Below are 18,234 nucleotides of genomic sequence, written 5' to 3'. Positions count from 1 at the left end.
CATTTCAAACTTGTAAGGGTAATGAACAACCTTTTTGTTGGATCTGCAATAATTTATTAGCTTCGGAGAGTATGAAACCATCAAAATTAAAGATATCTTGAATCAAAGCATGTTTCGTATGTCAATAAACCTAAAGAATATTTTGGAAGACTGTGTATATTTTTAAATAAAGAATAGAAAGACATTGAAAAATTTATAACTGCTAATGAAAAATAATTGCAGACAATAAAAAGCCGTTCACCATTGGAGAAGATCATGTGTTACCTGCTGCTATTAAAATTGTAGAAATACTACATGGAAGAAAATATGGAGATGATATTCGAAAAATTCCTCTATCGAACGACACTGTCTCGAATAGAATTTCTGATATTAACAAGGATCAATTGATACAACTTATGACAACAATTAAAGAAAGCCCAAAATTTTCGCTTCAGTTGGACGAAACAACTGATATTACTAAATTGGCTCAGTTGTTAGTATATGTCAGGTACGTTTATAAAGAAAGCGTGGAGGAAGAATTGTTATTTTGTCGTCCTATGGAAGACCATACTACAGTGAAAGACATATATCGTAAAGTTGACGAATTTTTAAAAGCAGAAGATTTAGAATGGAAAAATTGCTGTGGCATATGCACAGATGGTGCAAGAGCGATGACGGGCAAAAATATTGGTTTTAAATCATTTTTTCAAGCTGCTCATTATGATGATATAACTTTTACTCATTGCCTTATTCACCAAGAGGCTCTTGCAGCAAAAAAATTAGCACCAGAATTGAACGATGTGCTTCAGGATGCTGTTAAGGTCATAATTTTATTAAGAGTGATGCCCCAAACAGTCGCATATTTTCGAATCTCTGTAAGGATACGGATTCCAACTACACAACTTTGTTATTACATGCAGAAGTAAGATCATTGTCAAGAGGTCAAAGTTTGAAAAGATTATTGTTATTAAAGGACGAGATCGAAATATTTTTAACTTAACGAAAATGTGAATTTGCTGCTTTTTTTCAAAATGACTTGTGGCTATCCAAGCTGTAATGTTTGTCAGATATTTTTGCGAAGTTAAATGATCTTAACTTGTCTCTTTAATGAAAAAATTGCGACATATTTACTTCAAACGATAAAATTGAAAGTTTTATTAAAAAGATCAGCATTTGGAAAAGTAGGGTCAAAAAAAATTCGTTCGAAATGTTTTCTAGTGTCGACAGTTTTGCAATTGAGAAAATTCATTGTAAAACTTTTATTGAAAAAAACTATTATAGATCACTTAAAAGCACTAGAAATACAGTTCCGGACATATTTTGTATTAAATATTGATTTACAAAAAATAGTTTGGATTCAAAAGCCGTTTTGGATTGGCTTAAGTCAGATTGATGATCTGCCGCTTAAAGCTCAAGAAGAATTTGCTGAGCTTTCGTGTGACTCAAACTTAAAACTACAATTCCAAAAAAAGCCCTAGACTGAATTCTGGATTGGAACTAGAACTGAATTTCCCACAATCGCCAATATGGCGTTAAATGTACTTCTGCCATTCAACACCACATATTCATGTGAAGTTACTTTCTCAGCTTTAACACACATTAAATCCCAATATCGTTCAGCGATAAAAAATGTTGAAGAGGTTTTGTGTCCAGCAGTTTCAAACATTACACCAAGATTTGATTCGTTATGCAATAAAAAACAGGCACATCCATCTCATTAAATTTTCAACGTAAACTTTAATTTAATATTTACCACGCAACTACTTGGATATATTCAAGAGAATTAAGACGGTCAGAATCCACTTTTGTTTTTGAAACTATAATAAAAACATTTCTATTTTCAAAATGAATTCTAAATTTATATATTTTCATATGCATATGTATATTGTTACCTAATAAATGTATCATCAAAAAATTTAAATTTGTTTTTCTTTTATAGTTGTTGGGGTCGTTAAGAAACTCGCCATCATAAATAGGGTCGGGAATTACAAAAGTTTAAGAAGCCCTGCTCTATACAATAGTGAATTCACTTATTCATGGTGTTTTACAGTCCTTAAAGAATTATAAATATTCTAAGTTTAAACTTTATGCTAATGTTCATGCTCTGTTACGATACTTAAAACAAAATTAAAAAACTGGCTGAAAATCTCAAAAAGCACAAGGATAGTTTTTGATTTTACAATTCGCCAAATTTATTACAAATAAATTATTTGAATAAATTAGACAAGGCCCTATGTAGAAAGATACCGTTTTTTAAAGGAGAATTTCATGCACAGATTGATACAAATAGGGATAAATAGAAGCCCGGCTTAAGCAAATTTACCACAGGGAAGGAAAATTGCAATGGTAATCGGTCGACGTGAATTCTTGAAATTCGGAGTATAGTTTTTTAGACTAAAAATACCTTGAAAACTGGTTAAAAATGGCTAAAAAAAAGGACAATTCTTCCGCTTTTTAAGGTAATTTACACTCTTCTTTAAGTAAAAGCTTAAGTAATCTAATAATTCTGGCACGGTGAAAGGATAGATCTGAGACTAATGAATGCAACGATATAAGTATCTTGTCATTTTACTGCAAGTTGCAGCTGCAGGCTCGTCGCAAAATTGCTTGTTCTAAACGGAACATATACCTTAAAATATGAATTAGGGAGATCATAAATGAATACCATGGATAATACTGCCAAGGATCTATAACATGCAGCCACTTAGCATAATGTTAAGGTATGGTACTGGCATGTTAAGATAGTGAGACGAAGCAAAACCAGTTAAAAATAGGAACGAGGCCCCAATAAGTGATTAAAAAAACATTCAATATAAATGGGCAGAACAGTTTATACAGAAAATGTTTATGCAGGAAACGTTTATGCAGGGAACGTTATAGTGGCAGGAAACGATATAGAATAGAATGAAAAAGTTTTTTGACAATTTAAGAGGAGATATTCTGATAGGAGTTAAGTGACAGTACTAAAAGGCTTGAAAAATGATGAGGACTCAAGTGCTGATAGCCTAGTTAATGAGTACTTGAAATCCAGTCATTATGGAGTCAGAAATAAATTACTGAAGACTACAGATATGATTTATAAATTGGGGAAAAATCTGGTTAATTTAGGAAAGCTCTCATTGAACCCCTTTACAAGAAAGGTGACAAGAGTGTGAGAATTATAGAAATAAATTAGTTTGGTTTCTGTCGGAAGCAAATTGCTTAGCATGATGGGACTTGTTAGATTGAGAGGTTCTGTAGATAACGTTTTAACAGGAGAAAAACATGGTTCTAGGAAGAGGGCCAAATTTTCTACCCTAAATTAATAACTGAGAAATTTCTAAATTATCGAGACCCTTTGGTCTTCAGTTTTATAGACTATGGACAGGCACATGGTATACCACATAAGTAAACTAAAGGGATAAGTGCTATGTACAAAAATACAATGGATATGGTTAAAGCAAGAAGTAAGGTTAGCAGTTGATTCGGTGAAGAATCATGAGTTAAGTAGGATTGTATCTATCATCATTTATATGCACTATTTTCATAGATCTTGTCCTACGGAGCACGGAAGAGGCTATGGACAAAGGGTGGCATCAGACGGGATGGTAAAGCTATCCAAAACTTGTTAGCGAAATGTTAAGAAGCCCAAGTCGCTTCGACTAGGAACAAATGAGGGCGAAAAGTTGGCGTTGAGTAACGAGGAAACTGATGAAACGAATACACTGACTGGTCTGAGTAATGTTATTAGTAAAGATGATGGATGCAGTGAAGATATAGTCAAGGCACAGGGTATAATAGGTAGAAAACAGAAAAACCAAGGGGCGGGGTATCTTTCACAGCTGGGTAAAGCTTGGAAGAACAGGAAGATAGGTCTGCAAACTAAGGTTAGAATATTAGAATTCAGGCTAATTATAGTTGTCAAGTATGGCCGGGAAACGTGAACGCTTCGAAAAACTGAGGAAGATTTGTTAAATGAGTCTCATGATAGTTTTAGGTATCTGTTTTTACCGGCCGTATAATTTGATCGAAAAATATAGTTGAATTCATCTTTTTAGGGCTGTAACTGAAGAAGGCTTGAGAGGACTAGGCACGTTTTACGGATGAAGTATGATAGATCGTCAAAGATTGAGCTTGTTGGGCCATCTACCCGGGACCTAAAGGGGTGGGAGGAGGCTAAAAAAATAAAATAAAGGAAATTAGACGCTCATACGAGGGGAGCAGAGAGTGGAGCTCTAAATAGATTCCGGTAGAGAAGGACTATCTGCAGGTATGTTTGCTTGAGGCGTCTTGATACTACAGGAAGTTTTTGTTTATTGGAACTATCGGAATTCTGGAACTATTTATAAGACTTTAGATTACTTGTAAAATAAAAAATAATACAAATGTGACATACAGTAAAAACAGACAAAACTTTTTTTGCCAAAAGATCAAAATTAGTAGACTGAGCCAACCTGATTACGAGTTTAGTAGCCTCATTTTCTGGTGGTGGTTCAGGAGCTTCCCTAATACTAGGAACTGTGGATTGCAGTGACGTGACCTGTCCAGGAAAAACTTGCCCTTGATTATACATTTGATTCATAGCAGGATCGAAGGAGCCAACGTTCGGTGCGCCCATAGCTGGCTGAAATACTGGACCCATTCGAATAGGCACCCTGATGAATCCCGATGGAGGTGGTGGTGGAGCTATAAAAATAATCCTTCGAAAAATTAAATACATAATATTGAGCAGAAAAAAAAGCTTGAGAAGAAACTGAGAAGAGAAAATAAAAATTTTACAATGGCCCTTATTCTGCTTTTTTTACAATAAGAAATCGGCCATAAAATCAAAGCAGCCACCAAGCTGTAAAGATGATAGGCCATCACAAATATGCAACAGGGACACAATTCATGTCGATATGCTTCGAATGAATAGGCAAGCCAAAGTACGTGAAGTTGGTAAAATTATGCTAATATAGCTCAATAGAGCTGACGGCCATCTGAAGACAACTCCGTTTCCTAGACTTTTTCTCCAATCGAAGACATTTGAAAACTTATAACGCCAGAAAATCCATTTTGTCCCTCAAAGTAGAATTACGACTTCCAACTACTAATAGAGCAACCAATTCATCATAATATGAAGTTCTCTCGAGGCTAACGCATATCTTCAATATTCTGTCAGTTTCTTGACTACATTTGCCTCAAAAGTTGTCATTTACCAAAAAGAGAAGGTCTTACAGCAAGTAAATTAAATCGGTCCCCTGTGTCTCCACACGAGGCTTTTTCAACACATTTTGGTACAAATCAATTATTCTTTTGTTTTTTTCTCTCTCTTTCTAGTTTTTTTTCCCGTTTTTCAACTGAGCATGACAATAATAGGAGTGGTACAAATAGTTTTGATTTCTATGAGAGCCAGTTTAACTTATCTTACTTAAGAGCACTTTTTTGAAATGGTTATTGCCCTGAACCGTATTCAAACACTCATCCTTGTCATCTCCAAGAAATTTTTTATCTGCTGGGGTTCCTTCAAACAGTTTCTTGTGGCACAAGCTTAGGCACTCACTTTCACAGCCGAAAAATTAAAGCTTTGGACAGCCAGGTCAATCAAGACATGTTCAGTCATCAAAGTGCTCAGCCATCTATCAAATTGCTTAATTATTTTTAATTTTATCTTATCAAATTATTCAAACGGAACAGCATCTTTAACTCGAAACTTGATTTTAACAACAAGTTTAGTTAGCCAACGGTTTGTCTTCAACTGTTTATTACCTAATTTTATGAAAACTGAGTTAATGGTGTTCAGTGGTTCAGACCGTGATATTGAAGAATTTCATGGCAAGAGCTTCAAGTCTGTGAGCATAGATGGCAAGGGCATTCATGGCAAGAGCATAAGGTCAAATCATACCACTGCCTGAAGTTTTTCTTGACCAAATTCCATCATTCCGAAACCATATTAAGCTTTGACACGTCCAGCTCCCATATAATATTGTGGGGATTTTACAAAACTCCCGTAAGGCTCTATGCAGCTCATAAAACGTATTTTTCCATTTTTGGTTTTGAAAGCAATTTATAAATTTTTGGTTTCATCTAATCTAAATTACTGTGGAACTATCTAAACAGTTTTTTTATGAATATACAGCCACTATGGTAATCCAATGAGGACAATGGGAAATTTTTAAATTTTTAATTTACATTTTCATTTTAATTTACTAATTTCAACGGGGAATATTTAGCAAATTTTAAAATAAAGCAATGAGAATACCTGGAAACACCTTTTCTATTGACAATTAAAATTTCAAAATGAATCAAAAGGATACATTAATTCTTTTCTTGAGGATTTTATCTTCGAAAAATATAAGAGACTTAAAAATACAGAAGCTAACTAACAGTTCCTATGAAAGGTCTCTATTGATTCAGCTTTTTTCTTCCATTCTTAGGCACTCTGAAACATATCAACTGTTGTTAGCTCGACCAGATATAAATACTACTAATCTTGAATGAATATAAATTCAGAGACAAACTCCCAACTAAGTAAATTGAACACAATCAGTATAATTTGAAAAAATATTAATTATTATTAATCAAGTTTGGTTGATGGAGGACAGACATATTCTAATTCTGTTTTATTGTTTGTTCTTTTTTTTGTACGCTCGCCCATGACAGTGCTTTTGCATTGCTTATCTAGCATTACTTTTCTTGTCCGATCATTTATTTTCTACTTTTGTTATTTATTTGCTTATTTACTATTTTGTTCGTGTGGAATAGACAATGTCTCATGTTCCTTAAATCTAATTATTACCAGCTCTACCCTCCATTGAAACCATATTTTGTTGCAACGTAATATTTGAGTTTACCAAATAAATAAATCAACTCGTTCAGTCATTAATTTTATTTTCTCACCAGTAGAATAATCCCTAGATCATTGTAAAGCAAATTTAACTCAAATTTCTTCAGTTTCGTTCAAAATACAATTCCTCATGCAAGAATCGCAAGCAAAAGCTCTACACAAAATGAGGGACACAGCGTTTAATAATCTACTTGCGTTGGAGATCAAGTGCTCCATTATCACCTGCCATAAGGATCTTTCAGAACATGTATCCCATTTGTTACACCAAGTTCTGCAATCTAGTCTACAAAGGTGGGCCACTGCGCAGGCCATCTGTGGAACCTTGGCCAAATCTTCGAAGCCCAATAGCCAATTAAATGTCTTTTTAGACCAGACTCTTGTATAAGATTAATATTCCTTTCTTTCATTTATGAAAATGATGCTGCTAGAGTTCATACTATTATTACCTTAAATTACCTTAAATCGCACTTGCTAGCGATAGGATGAGTCCTGTGTCCGCCAGCTTCATTAATGATAGTTAGTCCTCTGTGGGGTCCCAAGCAGCGGTCCATGGTTTATTGCGCCACTCCCTATCCACTGACTGTTTGAATGCCTCCATGTTGGTAGATGTCACTGTTTTTTCATTGAGGGGTTCCCAAAAGCTGACGACTCTATTTGAAAAGTATTTGTTCCTTAGTTAGGTATTTGCTCGTTACCGGAAAAGCTTATGGGGCTGACCATGAGTTCTCTTTCAATTGTCCAATTGGAATCAGGAATAGTATCCTCAGAATTTATAAGCTTGTATGCTTTTAGCACATCGCCTCGTTTGCGTCTATACGTTAGAGATGGTATTCTGAGCTTGCGGAGACGGGACAGGTATGGGACAACACTAAGGCCTTTATTACATTTTGTTATCCTCCTCTGAACTGATTCCATTGCTGCTTGGTCAGTCTTGTTGATTGGGCATGCAACACATATTCCAAATTTTAGCTTTGGTCGAACCAGACTCTTATGCAGCTTAGTAAAAACATTTGGAGATCTGCTAGTTGACGTTCTTTTGCTTAAGCCAAGTGTTTGGTTAGCCTTTGCAATAGTTGCTTGTGCATGAATATGGAAATTCAACTTTTCATCTAACAGTACACCAAGATCTCTCACTGCGTGGCTGCTGGAAATAGCTTCGCGAGGCCCGTCACTCGCTGAGTGTGCCGGTTTTTCCCCAAGTGGACTGCCTTGTATTTTGCTGCATTGAACTCAAGTTTGCAAATATTAGCCCAGTGAGTGAATGCATCAAGATCTACTTCTGTTGACTCTATATTTTCTGCTGAGTTTGCATAAACAATAAGTTTTGAGTCATCAGCATAGAGGCTTACTTTGCTATTAAAGATTTTTGGCACATCACATATATATATATATATATATATATATATATATATATATATATATATATATATATATATATATATATATATATATATATATATATATATATATATATATTAAATAGAGTCGGACCCAGTACTGTGCCCTGGGGGACATCACTTCCAACAGCGGCCACCTCAGAGAAGAACGTCCTTCCATCCCTTCGAAATATCTTAACCATTTGTTTGCTATCTGTTAGGAACTGCTTCACCCACTCTACCACATGCTCATCCACCCAAATAGTTTGGAACTTGGTTTGAAGTCTTTTATGGCAGACTTTTTGTCAAATTTCCTTGCCAAATCCAGTAATATAATAACGACAGGGAACACCTGGTTCAGAATATTGGTGACATAATAGTAAGTATCAATCAGGTTTGTCTCAACCAACCGACCAGACTTAAAACCATATTGACATGATGAGGATAGTTTATTGGTTTTTAAGCGTTTCAAGATTGCAGTGTTAACAATTCCTTTGAGAAGCTTCCCAACTGCAGAGGTGATGCTTATTGGCCTGTAATTACTTGCGTCCTCTTTGCTCCCACCCTTGTGTGAGCTATTAAGGGAATAGGGGTTTATACGTGCTGTGCACCAATCTTGTGGCATATACTATTCATCAAAAGATTTCTGAATAATTAGAGCTAGGGCAGTTCAATATGCAATTCTTTTACGAGCCTTGAGAGTACACCATCAGGCCACACTGATTTATTTGGGTTCAACTTTTTTAGAAGTGTCTCTACATCAACCCTCTTGGCAGCTATTAAGGGAATAGGGGTTTTGATGGTATAGGTAAGGGGGATTGGAAGAGGAGAATTATCAAGCAGAGTAAATACAGAAGTAAACTGCCTATTTACAGCATTAACAATTTCTTCTGGGTTATCTACAAAACTGTAATTGTTTTTTAGTTGAGTAACCGAGTGTCTGCCAGGTTTATGGGCTGAGGCATAGTTCCAGCAGGGTTTCGGATTTTGCTTGCATGCTGCTGCTATAGCCTCCTCACGCAGTTCAAATAGCTTCCTGGATAAGTTCCTGACATGTTTTCGCACCTTGGTATATTTTGTGTAGTTATTTTCATTACGTGTATTCTGCTTATGTAGTCTCCAAACATTTTCTTTTTACTTCTTGCTCTCCTTATTTCTTTGGTCATAAATAGCTGTGCTTTAGGTTTTCGATCCCATCTTACTTTAGTATTTTTCTCTGACACCTCTAGCAGCATTTTCTTTATCATATTCCATGATACGCTTACACCATTCTCAGTGATAAAAGTGATTTTTCAGGGTACATTCTAAAGGAGCATTGTATAGCAGCGTAATCGCTTGCACCAAAGGGCGGTAGTGGGGCTACATTTAATTATGCCTCGTGACCGCTTACTATTACAAGGTCCAATAATGAAAGTGGCTGGCCGTCCCAGTACCTAGTTGGAAATTTTACAGCTTGGTAAAGTGAATTGATTGCTAGGCACTCAGGAAATAGTTCAACTGATTTCCGTCCAGAGTAGCCGCAGCCATCTGTCCTTTGAATGGAAGGTAGGTTAAAATCCCCAACTACGAGAAGGTTTCCTGTCAGTGCAACTTTTCTATCAATTGATTTTACAACTTTATAGAGGGACTTCTCTGAATTAGGGGAACTTAGACTTCTGTAAATTGTGCCAATATGAATTGGTTTACCAGGGAGGTTTATTGATATCCACACTTGTTCTAAATACGGTTCATAGTCAAAATCAATATCAACATTTCTACCTGGAAAGTTTCTGGGATGTATAGGGCAATTCCCCTTCCTTCCTGCTTTGATAGATTGGTAAATATTTTGTATCCTGGTATCTGTATCTGTTGTTCTGTCAGACGAATAGTAGTCCTTTTGGGTTTCACTTCACAGAAAGTGTAAATGGCTGAAGTGCCTGATGCAAAAACGCATTTCATTTCTTGAAACTTACAAGTTTCACAGTCAACACTGCTGAAAATAACGCTATGACAATTAATGTCTTCACAGCTTTTACTATCAGAAGGGATTAATTATCTTTTAGAAATTGGTGATTCAATGGTTGGTTCAGGTTTACTATGAAAACTGTTGTCCCCATTAGATTGTTCAGACATAGCACCGTAAAAACTGTTGTCCAGCTCCCTTCTAGAAAAAGTATTATTTACATTTAATAATGCACTAGAAGAGAAACTATATACAAGTTTTGACTGTCCACTTAAAGTTCCATCTGAGTTGGAGGGGTCAGAGGTAGAAAGTTTTTTTATACTAATGCCACCCCGAATCACAATATCTGTCTCACCATTTGCTCGCCGAGCTTGAACCCCTTCATACAGTTTGGCTATTTTAGCCCTTCTGCTTTGGATGCATCATTTCTGAACCGAGTTCTGCCAGTCCCTCTTGTTTCCTATGACTTCTGAAGAATTTGTTTCTTTGTTGCAATGTTCACAACAGAGAAGTTGATGGGAGAGTTTGAGTTAGTTGGGCTATTTGGGTTAGCTAAGCGATTGGGATTTATGATGGAAATGTTTGGGAGGTAATAATCTTGGGACAGATTATAATCCCATCACATTGTTAAACTGCCAAGACCAATATAAAGAAAGTAGTGCCCTCTGTGTCCTGTCCCTTTTTGCTATTCCTGCTTTAGCGACGCAACGACAAATCCCCATAAAATTCATGTCCTTTTGTTGAATTTTCATTTCAACCTAACCTTTAAAGACCACTTTTGTCCTTATATGCTGTTTAATACAATGTGTCCAAGAGTAACCGGCTACTTAATTCACTATGCCACGATACATAGAGGGGGTTGGAAGTTCATCGTTCCTGATGTGTCTGGCACCTCCTAACTGATATTTGTGCCTAAAAATGTTCTTCAACCAACATATTTTAGTAGCTCATATCATATACTCATCTCATTTCTTCAGTAATCATGAGCATTCAAAATTTTGAGCCTATTGCCTGAAAATTTTAAAATTAGTTGTTTTTTTTAGTTAGATAAAATCCACTCGCAACATCATTAAACTTACAGGTTTGAACGCAACCAGTTATATAATGTCACACTAAAGGCCCAAAAAAACGAGAATTTGCAATTATTACAAAAGATGATTCGATACTTTGACAAGGGATTAAAACAATTCAAAAACCTTAAAAAGAAAACCAGAAGTTTCAGGCTTAGTACATATCGTTGCTAGAAATCTGGGAAGATTCAATAATCAAACATTTTCGAAAAAAAAACAGCAGTAAGAAAAGACATTAAATTCCGTAAAGAGCAAAAAACTGGTAATTGCAAAAATTTTTGTATGTATTTTAACAAGGGATTGCAAAAATCCAAAGCCCTTAAAAAACTAAATGTTTTTGAACGCAACCAGTTACACAATGTCAGTAGGAAGGCCTAAAAAACGAAAATTTGCAATTATTACAAATGATGACTCTCTGTTTTGACAAGGGATTAGAACAATTCAAAAATGTTAAAAAAGAAAACCAAAAGTTTGAAGCTTAGTAAAAAGCGTTGTTAGAAATCGGACTAGCTTCAACAATCAAATATCTTTGAACAGACTCAGTATGAAAAGACGTTAAATTGTGTAAAGAGCAAAAAACTGGCAATTGCAAAAATATTTGTATATATTTCAACAAGGGATTACAAAAATTCAAAACCTTAAAAAAAAACAAAAAGTTCGATCTTAGTAAAAATCTTTGTTAGAAATTGGACTTGCTTCAATAATCAAAGATTTTTGAAAAGAATAATATGAAAAGACAATAAATTGCGCCAAGTATCTTTGGAAAGGTCCAGTATGAAAAGACATTAAATTGCGTAAAGAGCAAAAAACTGGTATTGCAGCAATATTTGTATATTTTTTAAGGAAAAAATATTCTGCTCATCTTCATCCTCTTCCAAGATCAACATAGATATTATAACAGATTCCTACATTGATTTGCTTAGATACCCAATGGTTGGATTATTTTATTTGATCCAAAATCAACTCTTTTTCTTGTTTTTATGTTTACAATTTTAGATGAAATCCCAAATTATTTTAAGACGGCATTTCTTTCCCGTGATTAACCTATTCAGCCGTCAGAAGTTATGATTATTACTAAACTTCGAAACTTAACATTAGAAACTTGAATCAGGTCAACGAAGTTTGGGACATATTGATTCTAGGAACTATTTTGATTCTAGTATCCTTGGAAATTTCCTTTTTCAATGAGGTCATATTCAAGACTACGAAATCGGATTTCGTATTACTTTAAGCTTTATAAATTCAGGAGCCATAATTTATAGCTATGCTTAGGCATCACAACTTAAAATCCATGATGATTCATGGTTTTAATCCGGTTAAATGCAGCTAAACACATGCCAAATCTAGGAAATAGTTTTATTCTGATATTTCAGAAAATCCGTTTTTTTTTTTGCTTTTTTTCATTGAGGACATAGTCAGAGCTTGGAGTCAACAGTTTTGGAGTCAGTAATAAGTTGCTGCCGAACTTTTTGGAGTCAAAGTGGGAAGCACTACATGATAAACTAGATTTAGTTTCGCCAACTTGACATTTGACTTGTCAAAATGACCAGGTTTTTACTTAGCAGTGGCGGAATGTCAGTTTAGGAAATGTTCAATAGTAAAAAAAAGGCCAAAATTTTGAAAGATATTTAGAGATTTATACCATTTAAATTTCAGTTATTCTTTAAAGAAAACTACCAATTTCAAGAGCCAGATTGGTGTGAATATTAACTTCCAACTTACGTGCTAGTGTTCGTGGTCTAGTAATCTGAGAAGGTAAAAACATATTTCTTGGTGGAGGTGGTGGAGCAGGTCGTCTATGTTCCAATAATTGGAGTCCCCCAGGCGGTGGAGGAGGTGGTGCCATCTGTAAATAAAGTTAACTTATACAATATTATTTTCTACATCTATTTCATTTCCTTACACTACAAAACTACAAATATATGTCCAGTAGAAGATTAAGTGGCAAATTAAATATAAACTAATCCTATGCTTTTACTTGTCCTATTTGCTGCATAAAAGTGTGCGTTGGTCAATAAGTGTGTTGAAGATAAACCAATCTTTTTACTTATGTACATTGTCTTTTTCTTCGATATCGAACTTTATGGTGCATTTTCAGTGGGCTAGGAAGAAAGGAACTAAATCCATGCATATAAGGATTTTGACATGATAGAACATGGCAATTACAGTAGCATCAATTCAAAGAAATGTAAAAGGGGAAGGAAAATGTAATTTTCGAAATCTAGAAGAGGGAGGGGTATTTTATAGTTCTTTTTCAGTTTTGTTAATGAGAATAAAGTACGCATTTCTCAATGAAAACGTCAGCAAAAATTATCTGCAAAATCTAGGAAGCAGGGAGATTACATAACTAGAACCGTGACTGCAAACAGTATTACATGGTGACCTCGAGGAGTGGCAACCCTCGAGGAAATTCTACCCTAGTAAATGACACAAAATTTGCACTTATTGATGGATAATTCTTCTAGGTTTTGTTTGTTTTTGTAGTCCTGTTTGGGCTGAAAAACCTTTTCCTAGAAAAGTTATATGTTGTAGGCTGCCTCTTCATGATAGTATAATGTTTGTGGCATGAAAACATACTAAGTTGGAGTAATAGGCTTGCGAATGCTTGTTCGGGATTTCGACTTTTATTGATAAAAGAGCATTACTATGTGTGGAAACCATGTTGTGACTAAGATGGGCCTTTGACTGAACAAAGCAACCCATTGACATTGGAGGTCCCAGGGACTTCTTGCTATACGGTTTCTAAGCCGGCATAAGTATTTTTTGTAGACTTGAGAAGATTTATTAATCCCTGTCCTGCACTGGCCTGGGGCCCATTGCTATCCATAAGGCCATAATATTTTCAAAAATTTAAATAATATGAAACTTGCAACTTGGAATGTTGCAACGTTAAAAAACAACTATTGCATTGACATTTTGAGAGAAGAATTTAGACATTTTGAATTGGATGAGTTTGGAGTTTCAGACACCCATATACCAGGGGTAAAGAACATAAAATTAGTAGAATTTATTTACTCAGGCATGAAAAGTGGGGTGCGTAGGCAGAGGGTAGGCCTCATGATGAATAACTACTACTACTAACAGCTCACAGCAGCACTAAGCCGCCCGTGGCTAAAACTAAAGCAGATGGTACTAAAGAAGTAAATTAGTAGATAGACATATCCTTATTGGTATACTACCTTAAATGAATAGTCTTGATCAAGCTTTATGCATGAGAACTCGTAGATGATCAAGAGCCAAGTGTTAATATTGATCTCTTTTACCAGTCTTGTCGAAACTATTACATAGTCCTAATCAAGCAGATTCAAGACCGTTTCAAGTTTGAAGACGAAATTTTAGACATTTTGGGATTAGTTGAACCAAGGAATGCAAGAGATTTGAAGCCAAAATCTCTAAAGCCACTATTTGCGAGATTTTCTGTTCTAACAGAAAAGTGTTGCGTCCAAAAAGCAGACGAAGAATGGAGATCTCAGGCAATGACCGATGTCACTGAGATTCATTTGGGAGATGCCCAAGTTGAAGACCTGGCAGTTGAGTGGTATTGGATGAAGGTACTTAGTCTGAAGACTCGCAGCGGTGAAATCAAGTACCCAGAATTTCAGAAGTGCATATCACTGATCTTTTCGTTACCCTTTAGTAGTGTAACAGCTGAGTATTTGTTTAGTCTCCGGAAATTAATCAAAACAGGCATCCGAAATAGTTTCGAGAACGTCAAACTAGTCCCACTTATTCGAGTCAGTTACTGGTTGAAAAACGAAGATATAACCATCAGCTGTCTGCATACCGAAAGCTGCTGCTGGATTCAAGACGAAAGCAAACGCTACGTGCGATGAAGTGCTGGAGATGACACTTACTTGAGCTTTTTTACGTGTCCCCAAGAGTGTAAAAGATTTTATTCATATCATTGTCTGAAGTAAAAAATAGCACTTTGATTCTATATTACGTTTTTCGTGTAGATTGTATGAAAATCTAAGGCAAAAAAAAGACTCTTTTTTCTAGGGAGAAATCATATCTAAAGACAAGGAATTTTTAAGGAAAATTGAAACCGAAAAGTGGAAGCCCTGATTAAGTGATCAATTTGTTCATTCTCTTTTAATGAAGAGTTAACATAATCTTTCCTCCAGGAAAAAGTTACAGAAAACAATAGCACTTGGCCTATGGGTCTGTAACAATGCTACCCAATCTAAAGTCTAGAACACAGGTAGATTTTTTCGGTACCGATTTGGCAGATCGCTGTCGATTTGCAAAGAAATCGGTGCCAATTTAAGCTTGAAAAATATTCTAGTCTTTGGTGCCAATTTTCAAAAACAGCGCCGAATTTCATCATGATCATAAACAATCCTCAATCCTTATTTTCTCTTCGGCATGAAAATAAAAAATCTGAATAATAATAATAATAAGAGTTAAATACTTAGTAACGAAAGAATTTAAAACTTTTTAATGAAATAAATATTTGAAAATAAAATAAATTTTAATAGTAAAAGATCCTAACAGTATTAATAAAACAACTAAATAACAAGTTGACATCAATCCTACAACTATTGATAAGTTGACAAATTGTGTCCATAATTTTTAGTTTTGAAAATTTCGCCCAAAGGGCATTTTTTTTGTACTGCTATCGCTTACCCACTGAGCTGCTGAAAGAAGTGCTTGAAAAAAGCAACCTGTGGTCTAGGCTTAAGGTTCAAGATAAAATGGGCGCTTTTTAAATAGCATTTTTTTTTTGCTATTGCTACTCTAGCGAAGACCCACTCTGTGGTAAACATTCTACCACTGCAACATGAGTTGATGATAATAGACCATAAGCCTTCTTGTGTTTTCAATGAAACCAATTGAAAAAAAAAAACAACCCCCCTCCTACACATTGGAAAATAAAAGGTATGTAAAGAATTAACTACACTGTTAAAACCGTAGACTTTCTTTAACCACACAGAATTTTATTTCAGGTGATATTCCAAAATTTGAAAATTATACCCACCTCTTCTTTAGTATGCTCTATCTTTCTGATACGCTTTTTTAAATCAGATGGCCTTTTAGCCCCAAGACACGCTTGGTGTTTTTTACCAAATGTTTTCTTAGAAGTATGTGGGATAGTATTACGATGGACACATAGGACGGAGAAAAAAACACGCTTGGTAAAACAAACTTCGACAGCAGCAATGCAGCTCTCTATTGTCAAACAATAAACAAAGGGCGAAATAAACGATCGTTTGTTTTAACACTTGCACCGCAATGGATTTGGAAAGAAACGGAAATGACAATTGGCATTTCTATTTGTTTTTTGTTTTTTACTGCTGATGAATGAGTGTGTTTGCAGAGGGTTTATCATGAAAAAGGACTTAGATAGAAGTAATAAATGATATTTTTTCCTGGGAAGGGAGTGGACGATTCTGGAAAAAATGCTAGACAAATTTCATAAGGGAGTGCCCAGAAATCCAAAGAGGTTTGATGTCTAAGGGGATTGGGTCAAAAATAGCCTCTGCCTTTGACCCTAAGCAAATCAAAGCTATTTGTTATAAAATGAACATTAATCAAATTTATATGCCGTAAACACAATAGTATTTTCATAAAACTATCATTTATGAATTCATTTACTTTAAGAAAATTTCTACTTATTGGTTTTCAAAATAGAGTAGGGGTATTATCTTTCAAAGTCTTTTAAATTTTCATTAAAAGCGAAATAAAAGATACACAAAGAAAATATTCAACTGGTCTTCTAACTAAAGGGCAACTCTAAAACAGCAATTTTACCCTATATTTCCCAGAGAACACCTTATTTGACCAATTTTACATTATTTTACCAATTTTACTGACCGGGTTTTATTTTACTGTAATTTTACAACAGCAAGACTAGGTTTATCTGCACCAATGGGGTGATTTTCTGAAAACAAAAGCGATCAAAAGCTGCATGAACTAATTGGAATATTAAAATCAAACAGTCATTTTTAGGATTTTTTTTTCCTGTTTGATGGACATGATCAATAAAGATGACCGTCTTACCATCATATGAGTACAATGTTAGCTTAAATACATCTCCAAATCTGCTTATCATTTTTACTTCTTTTCTGTCCACTGGCTGACATTACCCTGTTTTTTCTCAGCTATTTAACTTTGTCATTCATTTTTTTTTCTTGTTTTTCACACGTCATGTTAGGCTATAGACCATTGTGTGACCAAATACTGTATTCATTATAACTACTTATTAAGCCTATAAAAACGCAGCAGTCTATAATCATTACTACCGGTATTTTATTTTCCTACACCAAATTTACCTAGGCTAGGATAAAATCTATCTTTAGTTCTACGTATCTGGCTATTAAAATCCCCTAACGAAAAAAGCTTATTTCTACCTGGGTTCCTGTAGCTGTACGCGGAAACCATGTGAGTCAGTACTTTCTCCATCAGTTAGTTCTACAGGGCATATACTACTATGACTGATGCATTGTACTTTCTAGTTGTAAAATGAGCAACTAGTATTCCATTATCAATATTTTCCCAACCTAAGCAAGACTTAGCATCTTCCTTATTAATCATTTGTAGATTAAGAGCAAGGGTTCGATTCTGTCGATACAAGAGCTTTAGCGAAGGTGTTATCCTTGGACGGTACACCAGACAAATACATTAAAGTGATTAGTGCTATATCTATATATATAAAAATAAGTTGTCTGTCTGTGGATGTGTGGATGGATGTGTGGATGGATGTGTCAGGTGACGTCATGTTTCGGCTGACGTCAAAACTGAAAAAACTAAAAAAAGGCAAAAACTACAAAAAAAACTATAAACTAATAAAAAAAATAAAAAAGCTAAAAAACTAAAAAAACTAAAAAAAGGCAAAAACTACAAAAAAAACTAAAAACTAATAAAAAAGCTAAAAAACTAAAAAACTAAAAAAAAGGCAAAAACTACAAAAAAACTAAAAACTAATAAAAAAAATAAAAAAGCTAAAAAACTAAAAAAACTAAAAAAACTAAAAAAAGGTAAAAAACTAAAAAAACTAAAAACTAAAAAAAACTAAAAAAGGTAAAAACTAAAAGAACTAAAAAAGAAAAAAATAAATGACGA

At 34.7% G+C, this 18,234-nt stretch overlaps 1 protein-coding gene across 2 annotated transcripts in view; it reads right to left on the bottom strand.

Moving 5' to 3' along the window:
- LOC136027915 (RNA-binding protein 42-like) overlaps nucleotides 1-18,234 on the bottom strand; it is a 92,807-nt gene that overhangs the window by 66,558 nt on the left and 8,015 nt on the right. For both annotated transcript variants that reach the window (XM_065705361.1, XM_065705352.1), the window contains exons 3-4: nucleotides 12,895-13,018; nucleotides 4,413-4,644 (exon numbers count right to left, since the gene is read on the bottom strand). In XM_065705361.1, coding sequence (XP_065561433.1) covers nucleotides 4,413-4,644; nucleotides 12,895-13,018 — 356 coding nt within the window. The remainder of the gene's footprint in view (nucleotides 1-4,412; nucleotides 4,645-12,894; nucleotides 13,019-18,234) is intronic.

Source organism: Artemia franciscana, chromosome 1 (assembly GCF_032884065.1).
Source record: "Artemia franciscana chromosome 1, ASM3288406v1, whole genome shotgun sequence".
NCBI lineage: Eukaryota > Metazoa > Arthropoda > Branchiopoda > Anostraca > Artemiidae > Artemia > Artemia franciscana.
Note: the sequence above shows the minus strand (reverse complement) of the source record. Positions and strands in the feature narration are given on the sequence as shown.